A 19,501-nucleotide genomic window follows, 5' to 3' on the forward strand; every position below is an offset into this window, starting at 1 on the left:
TAGGGGATCGCAACAATTTTGGAGGGTAGAGTATTCAACCCAAATTTATTGATTCGACACAAGGGGAGCCAAAGAATATTCTCAAGTATTAGCAGCTGAGTTGTCAATTCAACCACACTTGGAAACTTAATATCTACAGCAGAGTGTTTAGTAGCAAAGTAATATGATAGTAGTGATAACGGTAGCAAAAGGTAACATTAGTAAAAGCAATGTTTTTGGTATTTTGTAGTGATGATAGCAATAGCAACGGGAAAGTAAATAAGCGAAGAACAATATATGGAAAGCTCGTAGGCAATGGATCAGTGATGGAGAATTATGCCGGATGCGGTTCATCATGTAACAGTCATAACCTAGGGTGACACAGAACTAGCTCCGGTTCATTGATATAATGTAGGCATGTATTCCGAATATAGTCATACGTGCTTATGGAAAAGAACTTGCATGACATCTTTTGTCCTACCCTCCCGTGGCAGCGGGGTCCTTACAGAAACTAAGGGATATTAAGGCCTCCTTTTAATAGAGAACCGGAACAAAGCATTAACACATAGTGAATACATGAACTTCTCAAACTACGGTCATCACCGGTAAGTATCCCGATTATTGTCACCTCGGGGTTAATGAATCATAACACATAATAGGTGACTATAGACTTGAAAGATAGGATCAAGAACACTCATATATTGATGAAAACATAATAGGTTCGGATCTGAAATCATGGCACTCGGGCCCTAGTGACAAGCATTAAGCATAGCAAAGTCATAGCAACATCAATCTCAGAACATAGTGGACACTAGGGATCAAACCCTAACAAAACTAACTCGATTACATGATAGATCCCATCCAACCCATCACCGTCCAGCAAGCCTATGATGGAATTACTCACGCACGACGGTGAGCATCATGAAATTGGTGATGGAGGATGGTTGATGATGACGATGGCGACGGATTCCCCTCTGTGGAGCCCCGAACGGACTCCAGATCAGCCCTCCCGAGAGGTTTTAGGGCTTGGCGGCGGCTCCCTATCGTAAAACGCGATGATTTCTTCTCTCTGATTTTTTTCTCCCCGAAACACAATATATGGAGTTGGAGTTGGAGTTGGAGTTGGAGTCGGAGAGGCAATAGGGGGCCCACAAGGTAGGGGTGTGCGCCCCCACCCTCGTGGAGAGGTGGTGGGCCCCCTGGCCTTCATCTTTTGCAGGTATTTTTTTAATTTTCTGAAAAGTGGCTCCGTGAAGTTTCAGGTCATTCCGAAAATGTTTGTTTCTGCACATAAATAACACCATGGTAATTCTGCTGAAAACAACGTTAGTCCGGGTTAGTTCCATTCAAATCATGCAAGTTAGAATCCAAAACAAGGGCAAAAGTGTTTGGAAAAGTAGATACGACGGAGACGTATCAACTCTCCGGTAAAAACTTTGGGGCACTCTTTGAAGTTCTTTGTGTTGGTTGAATAGATGAATCTGAGATTGTGTGATGCATATCGTATAATCGTACCCACGGATACTTGAGGTGACATTGGAGTATCTAGGTGACATTAGGGTTTTGGTTGATTTGTGTCTTAAGGTGTTATCCTAGTATGAACTCTATGATAGATTGAACGGAAAGAATAGCTTCGTGTTATTTTACTACGGACTCTTGAATAGATTGATCAGAAAGGATAACTTTGAGGTGGTTTCGTACCCTACCATAATCTCTTCGTTTGTTCTCCGCTATTAGTGACTTTGGAATGACTCTTTGTTGCATGTTGAGGGATAGTTATATGATCCAATTATGTTATTATTGTTGAGAGAACTTGCATTAGCGAGACTATAAACCCTAGGCCTTGTTTCCTAGCATTGCAATACCGTTTGTGCTCACTTTTACCACTTGCTACCTTGCTGTTTTTATATTTTCAGATTACAAAAACCTTTATCTACCATCCATATTGCACTTGTATCACCATCTCTTCGCCGAACTAGTGTACCTATACAATTTACCATTGTATTGGGTGTGTTTGGGACACAAGAGACTTTTTGCTATTTGGTTGCAGGGTTGTTTGAGAGAGACCATCTTCATCCTACGCCTCCCACGAATTGATAAACCTTAGGTCATCCACTTGAGGGACATTTGCTACTATCCTACAAATCTCTGCACTTGGAGGCCCAACAACGTCTACAAAAAGAAAGTTGTGTAGTAGACATCAACGACGTCGCGCTACCGTGCCACGCGAGCACTTTCCCTTCTTTTCCTCTGCCCCCTTCTCTAGTCCGCGCCATGCGAGATCCAGAGACGTCCATGGCACCGGGGACGGAGGGTGGCGCCGCCGTGGGTCCCCTCGCCGGCGAGCGCGTTCCTCGCTGGGGAGAGCGCACCGCCGTCGAGCGGTTTTGCTGCGACGCCCTGATCCCCAACCCTCGCGCCAGCGGTGCGGCGGCAAGTGGTGACTCGGTCTGTGACCCACACGGCGGCGGGTTCCTTTGCCGCACAATGGCGATCGTGACTGCAGAGGAAGTCCCTACTAGGTCCTTCTCCCCGCGTCCTTTTGATATAGGGTTAGGGTTTCGACCTTTTCCTCTTTCTCCTTCGATTCGAGATCGAAATCTTATCTGTGTATGTTTGATGTTCTGTTTTGATTCATTTCCGAATATTTCTTTCCCAACTCGATCTATTCACTAGACAGGCGATCTGATACCATTGTTATGTCTGCTGGATCGACTAGGAGTAGATCAGTGGGATATTGACTGTATTCGGGTGTGTACCTTTGCCTTCCGGCGATCGCTGGTTCGTCGGTGAATGTCTGCGCACGGGCAGGGACGGTCGGTGTAGAGGGCGACTTCAAGGTAGTCGTGGCATCGGTGGGATTCCCATCGCTTCAGTGCCTCCCTCTCAATCGGACTAGGGTTAGAAGTGGGGAACAGTGGCGGCGGCGAACCTCGTACCTCGTGCCATGGTCCCCACCTCCTCCATATGGCACTACGCGACAGGGGCCCACCAGCCTTACTTGGGCTGGACGCCCCCGATCAGGGCGTGGGTCAAGGGTCCAATGGGCCGTTGGGCCCATTTGGGAAGAGATCAATCTAACAGTTTGTGCTCGAACTAGCACTGACATATCATCTCCCTATGTTTTTCCCTTATTTCTGAAAGCCTCTCCCTATGTTATCACTTATGAGAGTACCTGAATCTTCGTTTTATACTTTTCCATCTTACTCAATTTAGATGCATAATATTATGTCTTGTAGCTATACTAGTGCAATAAGCTTCATGTCATGTCTAATTGCCAAAATTCGTAAATTGGTTCCGCCTCTGCCTTCAGCAGATCTTTAAAATTTACTCATTAGTTGATCTGCACTATGCTCAAATCATACCCTAATATCATTTGTGTGCATAAGTCACAAGGCCTTGATTAAAAAGTAAATTGGTGAATTATGGAGAAAATTGCATGCTGTAAAATTGACGTATGCATCGAAGCCAGTGTTAATTGAAACACTGCTTGGCCTGTATACTGTGTTGAGTTATGAACCAAATAGCTTCTCAGCTTGATATTGCCTTAGGATTTATATGTGTTGTATCTGTACACAACTTTTATTTTGAAAGAGAAAAAATGAAGGTCTGAGATTTTTGTCGTATGGGCTAGTTTGTGGTTGCCACACTGTGGAACCTAGATACTAGTTGGAATCTGTGCTAATTCCCAGATGTTGTTGTTGCACATAAAAGCATGCTCTCAATTAAACTACATCCAAAAATAAAAATAAAGAAGTATATTGCCATCGCAAGTAGCATTTGTAATGAATTGTCTTCTCGTGTAATGTATCCAATAATAACTTACGTTCTTCAGGTTGCCCCTTGCCAAAATGTTTCTGCTCTTTGGATTTTCGAGTAACCTGGGGAGCATTGGTAATATTCAGAAAAAGTCCGTTGTTGTCCTTCGATTTTTCAAAAACTAAAGAACCCTATGTTTTCCTTTGAGATCAGAAATGCTCCTGCCTTATACATTACTTCCCGTTGCATTTTGTTGTGTACATTTGCAAAACAGAATTACGGAAAACTAAATAAATGTTTGTGTTGATTGCAGAAAGTTAAGAGTAGCTTGAGCTGAGACAGGATTTTCTATTCTGTAGTATGGTCTTAAAGGTTCCAAATACTAGCTTCTAGTATGCTGCTTCCTTGGCCATGCTGATACTATTCGAAAATAACTCGGTTTTTGTCCGTACACAAAAAAAAGAATCTCCAATAAGTTTTGGTGACACAGGGCCTTGTATATTTTCTGTGTTCACAACAAAACTGTTTTTATGTGAGATATGGAGGTTCAGTATGAAGTCACCATCCGCAAAAAAAAAAAAGAAGTCACCATGTTTCCAGCATGAGATAGTCAAACATACATATGGAACCAAAGAACACTGAATATGTGTTACAATCAGTGTAGCTCAGCGGAAGACTGAAGATTTTGTTTGACACCGAAGATGCAGAGACGCCCCTGCTTCTCGCGGATGAAGGTCCAGACACCTATACAGATTTATTCCTTTTCTATGCTGCGCAGAGGATGCTGCCGCGCGCGGCGGCTCATGTGAGTGAAGTTCGCCTCAAATTCTGAGAAGAGCAGAACTCAAGGCTTCCTCCATCCTCCCGGTGTCATCACCAAGCTCAGCTTGAAAATGCAACGTTACGACCCCTAATTACTGCTGTTGCTTCTGAAGCTGAAGCTGAAGCAGGAGTTCAGTTAACTGATGGTGATCGGTTAACTGAAGACAAGGAGGGGGCCGGCCATGGCTCCGGCCGGTGCGACCCAGGCGTACCACTCGTGCAATCCAACCTGGAGGCGCTCAGAACACCGACAGGGAGAGGGCGCTCGCCAAGTCGCGTGGTTGGACCAGAACCTGAAGAAGGAACTCTCTCATCTCCCTGTATTTCTGAATCTCACCCACTCTGCTCTATGCTCTGCTCATCACTTTTCCCCTTGTGTAACCAGACTGAATTCCCCAGACCGGACTCGGTTCTCTACTTGTAAGATCTCCCTCAATAACTTGTTGGGATTAGGAGTGGCTCGTGTGTGATATCTGGGCCCTTAACATATACTCCCTCCGTTCCTAAATATAAGTCTTTGTAGAGATTTCACTATGAACCACATACGGATGTATGTAGATGCATTTTAGAGTGTAGATTAACTCATTTTGCTCCGTATGTAGTCCATAGTACAAAGACTTATATTTAGAAACGGAGGGAGTACTACTGTACCTTGTGATGAAGATGCGGAATATAAAAGCTAGTGCAGATGGCGGGCAGGGTGAAGCTGAAGCCTTCGCCGTGGCCGCGGCAGAGCGCGCGCGGGTTCTGAAAGCGCGAGGATCGCTGTGCCGATCACGGGAAGGCGGAGGTAGCCGGTCCTGAGCTGTGCTTGTGCAATCAGGCAGGAATCTTGTCCAGCCTGTTGCCGCATTGCAGTCCACCCTGAGCTGAAACTTAATCTTGACAAGCAGGAGTATTTCCTCAAGAGAAAGAAATTTTAAAGCAAAAAACATGACAAGTCTCTACATATATAAGAACCGATGGCGACGGCAACACCGTGTGCCAGCGGTGCCACCGCATCGACCCATGTAACATGTACATGTAGCGTACACCACATGTTGCCAGCCTGAACTCATTGACCTCCACTAATCAAATCAAACCAAAGATCAATCAACAATCCACACAAGTTCTGACTTGTCATCACCCCCGCTCTGACCTTTCCATTTCGATGTCGTCCCGCAAAAGAAACCGCGGATTAATTAAGAACGAAAGCCGCGAAAATTGGTCCGTTCGGTCAGTGCGTGTGAATGAATCGCAATAGCTGGCGGGCTTGAACATGGCACCTCCCAAATCTATCCCAAATTCCGCAACAAGTGGCGACCCCTGGAAGTCAAAGCCGAGGCGTACGTTGCGTGAAGCCAACAGCACAGCACGTTCCTTCAAGAGTGAGCCAGCGTTTTCTGAATCTCACCTTTTTGTACTGCTGAGTGCTGATCTAGCTTGAATTTCCTTGCATGGATGCATTGGGAGCGGGCGGGCAGGCAGGCGTCTCGTGCCTGCCGCTAAACCTGAGAATTTGACCCGGCCTCCAACAACCTGGAGGCTAGAGCCCCCCCAGAAAATCAAAATAACCCGCCATCTACGTAGCACATACGCAAGCCCCAGTTTTTAACCGAATAATACTCCTCATTTCCCGGCTTCTACTCGACGAGCTAGTAGTCAGTGTGCATCCAGCTAGCTAGAGGTAGAGCGTAGGAGGAGTAGTAAAACTGGTGCCACGCTTCCGTGAAGGCGGGATCACCGGCGCCGGCCCATTCCATACGCTCGCTAGCTCGCAGCTGGCCCAGGAGTCCCATGGAAGCAACCACTCCCCTCTTAACGCCACATTGAATCCCAATCAACGCCAGCGTCCGTCCGTCCGTCCGTCCCCTCCACCATACGCCATAGCTAACCCCGCAAGCTTCCTCGACCGACCGGCCGGCTTCGTACGCCCGTGCAGAGCCAGTGCGACGTCCATCTCCTGCCACCCGGCTGGGCTAGCTAGCTACCTACCTTGTCCTCCTGTGGCTCGCCGCGCTCCATGACTCCCCAGGCCTGCGCGCGGAGGCCATGAGACGACCCGGCGGCGCCGCCCCCGTCGTCGTCCTCCTCCTCTGGCTCGCCGCGCTCACCTTCGCCTTCCACGGCTGCGGCGGCGGCCTCCTCCGTTGCGGAAGCTCGGTGGCCGTGGTTGAGCGGGATCGTCGTCCGGCCTCTCTTCCCAGGAAGATGCTTCTGGCCGTGGAGAGCCGGAGCCTCGACCCCTCGTCGGCCGCCGGTGCTCCACAAGATCAACACCACCACCACCACCAGCACCACCATCATCATCGTGCTGGTCACCACCATCGTCAACGGCACCACCGCCTCCCAAGCAAATGGAACTGGCAGAGAGTCCCGCCGTCCGCCGCTCCCGGGGACGGCGAGGAGGTCGACCCGCGGTACGGCGTGGAGAAGCGCCTCGTCCCGACAGGCCCGAACCCGTTGCATCACTGAGGGCCGCCGGGCTTCCATCCATGGGCGATTCTTCATGTACTTATCCTGATCAGAAGCTGCAAAAGCATGCAAGGGGGAGGGAGAAAAAGAACCGAAATTTTACTAGCTGTGGTACATATGAATTATTATTATGTTGTGTTGTTGTTGAGTATGCGTCTCTTCCTCTTTCACATTTGTAGTTTGTCCATTCTTTGATTTTCTCTGCTAGCTGCATGATCAAAATCTTGGCATGAATAAGATGAGTACGACTGCAGGTGACATTTGCATGTACTGCATAAGATCGATTATTTGCAGTGATCTGTAATTATTTCACTCTGTGCTTTACTGATTGGGAAGCCGATGTATGCTTCTGGTCGTCAAGTGTGTTGCATTGTTCCCAAGAACTTGCAATAGATTGAAAATTAAATCTCGAATTATGTATTGGACCTTTTTTTAGGAAATGTATTGGGCCTTATAAACACGAACATAAAGGAGTGAACCTGTTTATGGACAGACTGGCCCAAAGGCCTGGGCCCAAAATCCTAACATCCAGGCCAGGATCCGGCTCCCCGTTTCCGCCCAATGCCAGAAGTGAGCAAAATCTGCCATATTGTTAAAAAAATATAGGTATAATACATTGTATTTGTATACCCCCAAAATGACTGTTTTAAAAAAATTGGTAACCATGACTAAATATATCTCCTAGATTCCACGGACCGAGTAGCAAAACATCTCATGTAGTTTGGATATCAGTATATATACAAAGAATCTTAAAACAAAACACCAATCCATTGTCGTCCAGCCCGGTTAGGATACCTGGCTTTCACCCAGGCGACCCGGGTTCAAATCCCGGCAATGGAGCACTTTTTTATTTTCTTTTTATAAACTTCTACGGTGTGCTGCGTTTTATTCTGAATATATACCCAAAAATTAGCCCTTGCTAAGCTAAATAAAAATGGTTTGAACTTGTTACTTGTACGACAAAACTTACATGGTTTAAAGTGGTTAAAGTGCAGCATTTTTTTCCTTTTTATAAACTTCTGCAGTGTGTTGCGTTTTATTCTGAATATATACCCAAAATTAGCCATTGCTAAGCTAAAAAAAATATCGTTTGAACTTGTTATTTGTATGAGAAAACTTACATGGTTTAAACCTGTTATTTGTACGAGAAAACTTAGCTGATTTTTATTGACTAGTAAGCTTACACGTGCAACGCATGATAACGCACTAGAAAATTATTTTCTCATTCATATAGTTATAACGTAGGGCATCTTCAAGGCGGACTCGCAAACCTCCCGCAACCGTTCGGACAGCGCTGTCCGGACCGGGGAGGCCATCTTATTTTCTTATGCATCTAGTTATTACGTTAACCGGTCTGGCGTTTTATCCCGCAAACCGGAGATAAACGTGGGGAGCGCGAGTCCGAACCGATCCCAAACCCGCTTCTAACTGTCTTGGCCCACCAAAACACCTCCTTCCGCACCCGCGCGCGTTCCCGGCCGGTGCCAACTGCCCGCATCCATGCCGTTATAGAGCGTGTCGCTCCACATTGAGTGGATGCTACCTCTCACTGGCGCCGACATTGAAGCGGCTCGTCGGCTGAGGGCGCCCCTCGCGACGCGTCTCCGTTGTCCGCGCTTGTTCAATGCTAGAGACGCATGACTGGACGGGACAGAACGGATATCTACCGCCCCCCGTCCAATCCCCCGTTTGTCTGTATGCCGCCATTAAGCAGGCTCGCCGGCCAAGAAACCCACTCCGACGTCACGCATTGATGCACCTGGACGCTTGGCCTCACCGGAATCTGCTATTTAAGGATGGCCAAACCCGGCTATCTCCACAGCAAAACACACCCGTCCCACATCCTCCTCCTTTCCTTCACATCCGAAGCGGCTCATCGGCCGAGGGCGCCGCTCGCGACGCGTCTCCGTTGTCCGCGCTTGTTCAATGCCAGAGACGTGTGACTGGACGGGACGGAACGGATATCTACCGCCCCCGTCCAATCCCCCGTCTGTCCATATGCCGCCATTAAGTAGACTTGCCAGCCGAGAAACCCACTCCGGCGTCACGCATTGATGCATCCGGACGCCTGGCCTCACCGGAATATGCTATTTAAGGATGGCCAAACCCCGGCTATCTCCACAGCAAAACACACCCGTCCCACATCCTCCTCCTTTCCTTCACATCTGCCATGACCGTTAGTGGGAAAGCACTGTGGGACAGTCTGTCGCCGGAGATGAAGCACGCGGTAGCCGCCTGGCATTGCCGTCGTGCCAGGCGGATCGAGGCCGGCTTGCCGGCTAGCTCACCCAAGGTCTCCGGTGAGGACGACACCACGATGAAGATGGGCTCCGACGACTCCACACCGGCTCCCGCGCCTATTGCGCACGCCGGCTTCACCATGGAGCAGGCGCACTTCAACACCAACATGGCGGACGTGCCGCTGTCGCCACTGAAAGGATCGAGAAGAGGTGTCTAGAGGGGGGTGAATAGACTCTTAGCAAGAAAAGTTGCAGTTTTTAAATACTTTGAGTTGAAGTGGAGTTTTAGCACAAGTTCAAACATTCACAATACATATCAAGCAAGCAAGATAAGAGTATATGAGCAGCGGAACGTAAATCATGCAAGTTGCAAGAATGTAAAGGGATGGGATTGGAGTGTGCAAACGCAATTGGAGACACGAAGATTTTGGCGTGGTTCCGATAGGTGGTGCTATCGTACATCCACGTTGATGGAGACTTCAACCCACGAAGGATAACGGTTGCGCGAGTCCACGGAGGGCTCCACTCACGAAGGGTCCATGAAGAAGCAACCTTGTCTATCCCACCATGGCCATCGCCCACGAAGGACTTGTCTCACTAGGGTAGATCTTCACTAAGTAGGCGATCTCCTTGCCCGTACAAACTCCTTGGTTCAACTCCATAATCTTGACGGAGGCTTCCAAGTGACACCTAACCAATCTAGGAGACACCACTCTCCAAAAGGTAATAGATGGTATGTTGATGATGAACTCCTTGCTCTTGTGCTTCAAATGATAGTCTCCCCAACACTCAACTCTCTCTCATAGGATTGGATTTGGTAGAAAGATGATTTGAGTGGAAAGCAACTTGGGGAAGGCTAGAAATCAAGATTTATGTGGTTGGAATGGAATATCTTGACCTCAACACAAGTGTAGGTGGTTCTCTCTCAGAAAATGTATGTTGGAAGTGTAGGCATATTCTGATGGCTCTCTATCAAATTGAAGAGTGGGTGGAGGGGTATATATAGCATCCACACAAAATCTAACCGTTACACACAAATCACCAAACTCGGTGGGACCGAATCATAAAACTCAGTCAGACCGATTTGGTTCATAATGTGACTGTTAGGAACTTCAGTGGGACCGACATGATCAACTCGGTGGGACCGTTTCCATTAGGGTTAGGGCATAACGTAATCTCGGTGAGACCGATGACAAAAACTCGGTGGGACCGATTTTGGTAATAGACAAATAGAGAGTTGGTCAGGCAAACTCAGTGGGACCGATTCGCTCATCTCGGTTAGACCAAAACGTTACGAAGGGGAAACAGAGAGTTTGCATTGCAATCTTGGTGGGACCGATCGCTCATCTCGGTTAGACCAAAACGTTATGAAGGGAAACAGAGAGTTTGCAATCCCATCTAGGTGAGACCGAGATCCCTATCAGTGAGACCGAAGTGACTGGGGTTTCTGGCAGTGGCTATGTCAAGTGAACTCGGTGGCGCCGGATAGAAGATTTTGGTGGGGCCGAGTTTGACTATTGGTTTGGGACATATGTGGATGTGATAAAGTGGTTGAGGGCTGTGGAGCATATCACTAAGCACTTTGAGAAAGCAAAGCCATTAAGCAACACCTCATTCCCTCTTAATAGTATTGGCTTTCCTATGGACTCAATGTGATCTCCGATCACTAAAATGAAAAATGTAGAGTCCTGAGCTTTGAGCTTGAGCCAATCCTTTGTCCTTATCATATCGAAAGGGTTCCACACCCTCTAGTCCATGCCACTCCATTGTTGAACTTATCTGAAGCATACTAGATGAAAGCATTAGTCCGACAAGAGATATGTTGACATTAATTACCAAAATCACACAGGAGCACTTGTGCTTTCAATCTCCCCCTTTTTGGTAATTGATGACAACATATATCAAAGCTTTAGATAAAGATATAGAGAATAGCAAGTAAAGATTTGGAAAGACATGTAACATGCATAGGCTCCCCCTATATGTATGCAATCATGTAAATATGGAATATAAGGGCATGTGAATGCATAAGCATGACAGAGTAAGCAATGTGTTACATGTATCTTGGCTATATGCATCAGAGCAAAAGATGTGAATACAGGAAATGTACCTACATGTGTAACGCCCTCGATGCGGCTATATCTCCCACGTGTCGAAGCACGACTTAGAGGCATAACCGCATTGAAAGCAATGTCGCAAGTGAGGTAATCTTCACACAACCCATGTAATACATAAGGGACAGAGGTACATAGTTGGCTTACAATCACCACTTCACACAATACATGAATAAAGCATTACATCATCCAGATACAATCAAGGTCCGACTACAGAACCAAAATAAAAGAAGACTACCCCAAAAGCTACACAGATCCCCGATCGACCCCAACTGGGCTCCACTACTGATCAACTAGAACGAAACAACACAAAGGACAAGATCTTCATCGAGCTCCTCCTGAGCTTGGTTGCGTCATATGCACGGTAACCTCGGCACCTGCAAGCTGGTTTTGGAAGTATCTGTGAGCCACAGGGACTCAGCAATCTCACACCCTCGCGATCAAGACTATTTAAGCTTAAAGGTAAGGTAGTGGTATGAGGTGGAGCTACAGCAAGCGACTAGCATATATGGTGGCTAACATACGCAAATGAGAGCGAGAAGAGAAGGCAAAGCACGTTCGAGAAGCTATGATCAAGAAGTGATCCTAGCACAACCTACGTCAAACATAACTCCAACACCGTGTTCACTTCCCGGACCCCGCCGAGAAGAGACCATCATGGTAACACATGCGGTTGATGTATTTTAATTAAGGTCAACTTCAGGTTTTCTACACCCGGACGTTAACAAATTCCCATCTGCCCATAACCGCGGGCACGGCTTTCGAAAGTTCAAAACCCTGCATGGGTGTCCCAACTTAGCCCATCACAAGCTCTCACGGTCAACGAAGGATATTCCTTCTAGCGGGAAGACCCGATCAGACTCGGAATCCCGGTTACAAGACATCCTCGACAATGGTAAAACAAGTCCAGCAAGACCACCCGATGCGCCGACATCCCAATAGGAGCTGCACATATCTCGTTCTCAGGGCAACACCGAATAAGCAATCCATACAACTAAAACCAGCCCTCGAGTTTCCTCGAGGTGGCGCTGCAAGGGGCTCTAGTTTGGACCAACACTTAGACAAGCACTGGCCCGGGGGGTTTAAAATAAAGATGACCCTTGGGCTGGCCTAACCCAAGGAAAAAAGGCTAGGTGGCAAATGGTAAAACCAATGTTGGGCCTTGCTGGAGGAGTTTTATTCAAAGCAAACTGTCAAGGGGTTCCCATTATAACCCAACCGCGTAAGGAACGCAAAATACGGGAACATAACACCGATATGACGGAAACTAGGGCGGCAAAAGTGGAACAAAACACCAGGCATAAGGCCGAGCCTTCCACCCTTTACCAAGTATATAGATGCATTAATTAAATAAGATATATCGTGATATCCCAACAAAATATCCATGTTCCAACATGGAACAAGCTTCAATCTTCACCTGCAACTAACAACGCTATAAGAGGGGCTGAGCAAAGCGGTAACATAGCCAAACAACGGTTTGCTAGGACAAGGTGGGTTAGAGGCTTGGTTTAACAATATGGGAAGCATGATAAGCAAGTGGTAGGTATCGCAGCATAGGCATAGCAAAAGAGTGAGCAACTAGCAAGCAAAGATAGAAGTGATTTCGAGGGTATGGTCATCTTGCCTGGAATCCCGCAAGGAAGAAGAACGAGTCCATGAAGAAGACAAACGGACGAAGTTGAACGAATCCTCACAAACGCGACGTTATCGGAACTAACCCGAAGAAGCAACACCAGAAAGGAGCAAACAACATAGTAAACAACCATCACTTGAACATGGCATGATGCACAAACAAGTATGATGCATGTCCGGTATAATGAAGCATGGCATGGCAAAGTGCACAAACAACCCTACAAATTAAGTGGAGCTCAATATGCATCGGGAGGCATATTGACGAAACACCACATCAATTATTTAGTTCTCTCTCGGTTAGGTACTCACCAATATTAAATGTTGTTAAGCATGGCAAGAGGTGAAGCATAACAAAACTATACCATTTAAACCATTTAAATGGGGCCGGATATAACAAACAACAAATCCGGTAAATCCCCATATGCATTAGTAATCTAAAGCAAACAACAATTTAAACATATTAATTGTTGTTATCATGATGCGGATGACATGAAGAAGTTTATGCAATTATTATTAAAAGTTGACAAGAGCATTATTATGAAGCATTTGTTATCGTGGCGGAAACAAAAAGGGGTGCCACGGCAACGATAACGAAAAACGGTGCCACGACAATGTTCCGGTTCCGGTAACTCGATTGAGATACCGATGCAAAGGAGAAGTGTGCGGATGCGTGCAAAAGATGGTGGGGCGCTCCCGGATTCCGGGTGTCCCACGAGTTGGCGACAAGGAAACGAGTGACTATTTGAACAGGGTGCAAAACACGAGCATCTCAAACATCGCAAACATACGTTCATGTATGCCGCCTCGAGGTTATACCTTTGAAGCGTGCGTTATCGAAGGGGTTCGAGTTTGATGCGGTGTAGGGGAAGTAGACGTTCTCGGGACGTTCGTAGTGGAAGTAGTCATTCCCTCATGATCTAGGGTCAATGGTAGAGGTTCTCGCGATCTCGGCGACGGTAGTGGCACATGTTTATCGGTAGTCGAACATGACGAACTTGAAACTCTTCGAGGTTGCCGTGGTACTTGGGGTCTTCGGACTTGCCGGTCTTGTCCTTGTGACGGTAGTCAAACTTGAAGTTTTTGGTTCATAATTCTTCGGCGACGGTAGTTGTTCACGGCATTTGTGACCCGCGGTTCTTCGGCAACGATAGTCGTACACGTCCGTAGATGTTCGGGGTCGTCACCGTTCGTAGTCAAAGTAGTTGAACTTGACGTAATCCACGCAAACGGTGCTTGTTCAGGCATCGGTCTTGACGAAGGTGTACTTGGTGAATCCGCATAGTCGTTCGGGCGTCCGTGTGGTCTTGCCGGGTGGGGTACTTGCCACTTGCGGTCAAAATCTGAGGTCATAGCCATGTAGCTGAACTGGACGAAAAACGGGTCTCGTCGGGGACTTGGCGCATCGAGCAGGGGCTTGGTGGCACTTGACTCGGGCAGGGGCAGCGCTGGGGATGACGAGCTGCTGCTGAGCAAGGGAAGACGACGCGGGGCTGCAGCATGGACATGACGGCGGCATGGACGGACAGAAAGGTGCTCGGGATCAAGCTCCTCTCGAACCAGAGTGCAGAGGAGCGGTTGCGAGCCATGGCGAGGAGGCGGAGGCGAGCGAGGTGCGGCACCGAGGCGCTCAAGACCGAGCGAGGAAGGCTGCAGGCAGGGGTGGCGCTGGTCTGGGCGGAGGCGAGACGCCTTGAAGGCTCGTGCGAGGGAGGGACCGAGAGGGAGATCGGGAGAAGAAGGGGATCGCGCCTGCGAGGGAGAGACGGGGTCGGGCACCAGAGTGAGATCGAGAGAAGGAGGAGGTCGAGCGAGGGTCTCCTGGCGGCGGAGGGAGAGCGATGGGATCGGGGCTCGCTAGGGTTAGTTAGACAGAGGCCGGTTGGGCCTTGGGCCACTGGTGGGACGGGGCTGGTGGAGGCCCAAATGGCCAGGCTGGCTAGGCTTCTCTCTTCCCTCTTAATTCTTCTCTTTACAAAAACAGAGAACAATAAGAGAAAGGAAAAGAGAAAAGAGAAGGTTAGAGGCAGAATTTGGGCACAGGAATAAATTTCCCGGACTCGCAAAAATGCGCATGTTCCAAGAAAAATGGAGTGGGCATTTTTGAAAGTTTAAATTCAAACTCATTTGATTTAAATTCAAATGGTTCAAATAGGAAGTGAGGGTTTGGAAGGTCCAAAAATGTTCGGATTTTTGGTGGAGCTCCGGAAAATGACGAAAGAATTTATGGGCAAAGTTAAAGGCCAAGAGACGTGATGACTAAAGCATTGGGATTTTGCAAGTGTGTTATGGTGAATTTCAAATTGAAGAAATATTTAATATAGCTCCCTACTATCGGGAGGATATGTTTTAAAGAGTAATCACCATAGTGAATATCCCTCGATTTAAATGGACCGAAGATCGATGCAATTTATTTAGTTGAGTTAAGAAAGGAAATAACATGATGGCATGATGACATGATGCAATGCACATGATGCAAAGATGAAAGCGATGAACCAAACAAAATCACACGATGAAACCCGGAAACCCTGGAAGGCAACTGAAGCTCCAGTCTTGGGGCGTCACAACACTCCACCACTACGAGAGGATCTTGTCCCGAGATCTAGGATGGCACCGGAGGGAAAACAGAAGAGAAAAGAGAAGAGGTAAAACTAAGTTGCTTCTTTGACAAATGAGCGAAACCAAAGAACCTTGAGTGGTTACGCCATTTTGAGAAAAGAATACAACAAAGATGAACGAAGTTGAAAACACTCCGGTAGAAAAGAGGAACAAGGAAGAACAACTTCGGGCAGCACTCCGGTTGAAAAGAAAAAGGAGTTGAATAAGAACTTGGTAAGATGAGAAGATACTTGATGAAATCACAACATACTGCCTCCGGAACTATTGAATGAATGGAACAAGGGGTAAGAAAGATCTCAGACAACACTCCGGTTGAAAAGAGATGCAAGGCTTGATAAGGCGAAAAGAACTTGAGCAGAGGACACAACGCTCCGGTTAAATGGATTGGCATGAAAAGAACATGATCTTTGACAAAACGAGATGATGGGTTGAAAAGAGCAACATGACAATGCCTCCGGAACAAAAGAACAGAAGATAGATAATTGAAATAGGGGAATAGAGAAGAAAATGCCGACTTCTGCCACAAAAGTGCTTGAAAAGGCATCTTTAGGAGAAGGGTCGAACGGAGTTATTGGAAACCCAACAACGAAAAGAATAAGCTAGATATGGTCTTATGGAATACATCTCAAATTATGAGGTGACATTCTACCACTACTGGAAATGATAGATTGGATTGATATGAACAAGAAGATGAGAAACTTATTTCACCGGGAGGATAAATGAAGAAATTGGGTCATTTATAAGCACCATAAATAGCAACAATCCTTAGGGAAGGCTTTAGGTGAAATATGACCCAAGATAACTCCAATGACGAGATTGATGGATTTAAAATATCTCATTCTTGATAACATGTGAATCATGAAACATGAACTCGAATTATCAAGAATGACATAATACCACCTCTGATGATACGGTAGAAAGAATTGCACTCCGGATTGCAAGATGGAGAAAGCTTGAGCTCCTCTGAAAAGAATCTCAATGAACACTTCGAGAAGGAATTAACTCCTTGATGAACCATCATGTTGAGCCTCCATGAAAAACTCCGGAAAACAAAAGGAAGATCAAACGAAAAGAAAGAGAAGTTGAAAACACAAGGTGAATCCTTGTAACGATTTAGATGAATCTCCATGGTGATATAATTGAAAGAGGTTGGAACTCCGGGAAAAAGAGAAGATAAACAATTGACAACGAGAATTAGTCATTGTGAACGAACTCCGGAGGAACGAATCCATCATTTGGATGAAGCAAGAATAAGAATTTTGTTATGTGTATCCTTCACCAATTTAAGTTGATGACAAGCAACGGATTTGGCATACTACTTATTCTCGTAGAAAGGATTAAGATAGATATAGCGTCAACTTGGAAAGGTCTTCAACGAACCACTGGAAGGATTGAAACAAAGAATAAATTGATATGATAACGAATGACGAGAACTCTTGAAAGAAACACCGTAAGAATTGAAAATGAATGAAGTAAAGGATGAATCACCGGTAAGAATTAGCAAATGAACGAAGATACACAAGAGATTTTAGATACAAGTGAACGAAGGGATCACGAACTGATTAGAGAATATTGAATGATGCACCGGTAAGATTTAGAGAAAGAGATCTGAAAGCTGAAATGATTAATTCTTCTGAAATGATGGGCTTCGGGGAAAAGAAAAGAGAAAACAACTCATGAAATGCTCCGGATGGATGAAAAGAATTCTCATGATCAAAACAATTATGAGAGGATGGCAACAAGCTAGCATCATGAATCTTGAAGAGAATGGAGCAAGATTAAGAGAAAATTCTTCTTTGGTCTTCATAATCTGAGAATTACGACGAGAAACACCACCATGAATTATTTAGACACTCCGGAAGTATCGCAACGAAGAGGTTGATCCAACGATGAAAAGAATTCGACAGATCTTGGAGAAAAACATGAGACTGATGATAATTCATTCTTACGTCAAACTTCGAAAAGAAATTTGAGGATAGCTCCGGGAAAATAAGAAGAGTCAGGTAAGATCCTGGGAAAAGACCTGTGGGTTAGGGCCCACTCAAAAGAAACACCATTGAAAAGATTACTTGAAAAGGAGAATGCACCGGTTGAATAAAAGGCTTGAATGATATAACATCCTCGAAATAGCTTGAATGAAAGAAGAGTGGATACACGAATCTTCGAGATATCTTGAGCACTCCGGAACAATTGAATAGCGAGAAGTGGATGATTAAGAGGTGCACTGGCATGAGAAAACATTGAAACGAGGAAAGGATATGATCAACAAAGCTTGACTTGAAACCACCGAAGATGAAAAGAATGAAGAATGACGAACTTGAAGCTCCATTAGAATCTTCATGAGAATCACCGGATAAGAACATTGACGGAAAAGGAATAGAGAGGCTTCCCATGAACAAAATGATACTTGAATAAGAAATCTGAGTCCTTGAAGAGAAGGGTGGGAGGGAGGGAAAACAAAGGCAACTTGGAGACGGATGAAACAAACACCGTTCAGAAGAAACTGATACTTGATCTTGCGGATGTTGAAATGATCGGCTTCACTTGAAGAGAAAACACACCAGTTGAAAAAGAATTAACATGACAATATCGATTGTCATGAAGGATTTGCATTCACATAGAAATGTGAGAACACCACTTAGGAAAGGTATGGAATCAACATTTGACATAGAAGCAACTCGAATACCACAACTCCAAACAAAAACAAAGGATTGGCTTGCAGAATAAGCCGGAACAAACATATGATAGATATTTTGTCCGAAGTTTTCGTGGTGGGGCCTACACGGGCTCGATCGTATAGCACCATCATGTACAAGGCAGTGCACATGACATATGAAGCGTCCCCGAGTCGGCATAGCCAAGGACTCTTTAAGACACAACGAGACCACTGTAAAACTGACCGTGGATAGGCGGACCACTAGACGTCGAACCCCAATTTCATATCATACATCTGTCGGAAAGATATCCTAAGAGCTACTTGAATTCCCACTTATAAACTCTCGAACTTTCCGGTTATGCAATCAGGTGTTGGGGATACAGGGGAAGCATAATATCTCACCCAATCTAACAAATCCTACATCCAGTTGTATCCATCCTTCAACACATAACCAAGAAATCTTCAGAAATCGTCTACCTCAACCTTCAAAAAGTATCCTTTATACGAGTTATGGCAATACTCCCGAACTCCCGCCCCAGTACTGGGTGGCGTCGAGGTTATCTCACCAACAACTGCATAAAAGAGATTTTCGATGTCGGCGAACTAAACTCAGGTATTCCAGAACTGCAACGATAAAATTGTGACGACAACACCTCGGAGCTCAACTCCCCGGGACACTGCCACAACCCCTAAATGACAGGAGGCACCAAGAACAATGTTCTCGTCACAAAACCATCGGAACAATTCCAAAATACCCGCGTGATCCTAAAAAAAATTTAGTGAAAATTTGAGAAGATAAGAGTCAAAACTCTACGTCAGGATGCCTTACCAGAGCGATGAAGGGACTGGGGAGTAAAAAGAATTCCTAAACTCTCCGATATATATTCCTAATGACTCAAAACATTTTTCTAGACTCAACAACGATAGCTAATTCGATCAAGCAGTGGGGCTCCTAAGGTCGGGGAAGGCTCTGATTACCAACTTGTCACGCCCTCGATGCGGCTATATCTCCCACGTGTCGAAGCACGACTTAGAGGCATAACCGCATTGAAAGCACTGTCGCAAGTGAGGTAATCTTCACACAACCCATGTAATACATAAGGGACAGAGGTACATAGTTGGCTTACAATCGCCACTTCACACAATACATGAATAAAGCATTACATCATCCAGATACAATCAAGGTCCGACTACGGAACCAAAATAAAAGAAGACTACCCCAAAAGCTACAC

General features: G+C 46.0%; 1 protein-coding gene and 1 non-coding gene across 2 annotated transcripts; both read left to right on the forward strand.

The window, feature by feature from the left end:
• Window positions 1-6,292: 6,292 nt before the first annotated feature.
• LOC119355177 (protein FON2 SPARE1-like) lies at window positions 6,293-7,289 on the forward strand. The gene has a single exon (XM_037621983.1). The coding sequence runs from the start codon at window positions 6,592-6,594 to the stop codon at window positions 7,012-7,014; it is 423 nt and encodes a 140-aa protein (XP_037477880.1). The 5' UTR covers window positions 6,293-6,591; the 3' UTR covers window positions 7,015-7,289.
• Window positions 7,290-7,780: 491 nt separating this feature from the next.
• Window positions 7,781-7,854, forward strand: TRNAE-UUC. The gene has a single exon. It is a non-coding gene; the product is annotated as a tRNA-Glu (tRNA).
• The last annotated feature ends 11,647 nt before the right edge of the window (window positions 7,855-19,501 follow it).

This window comes from Triticum dicoccoides, chromosome 1A (assembly GCF_002162155.2).
Source record: "Triticum dicoccoides isolate Atlit2015 ecotype Zavitan chromosome 1A, WEW_v2.0, whole genome shotgun sequence".
Taxonomy (NCBI): Eukaryota; Viridiplantae; Streptophyta; class Magnoliopsida; order Poales; family Poaceae; genus Triticum; species Triticum dicoccoides.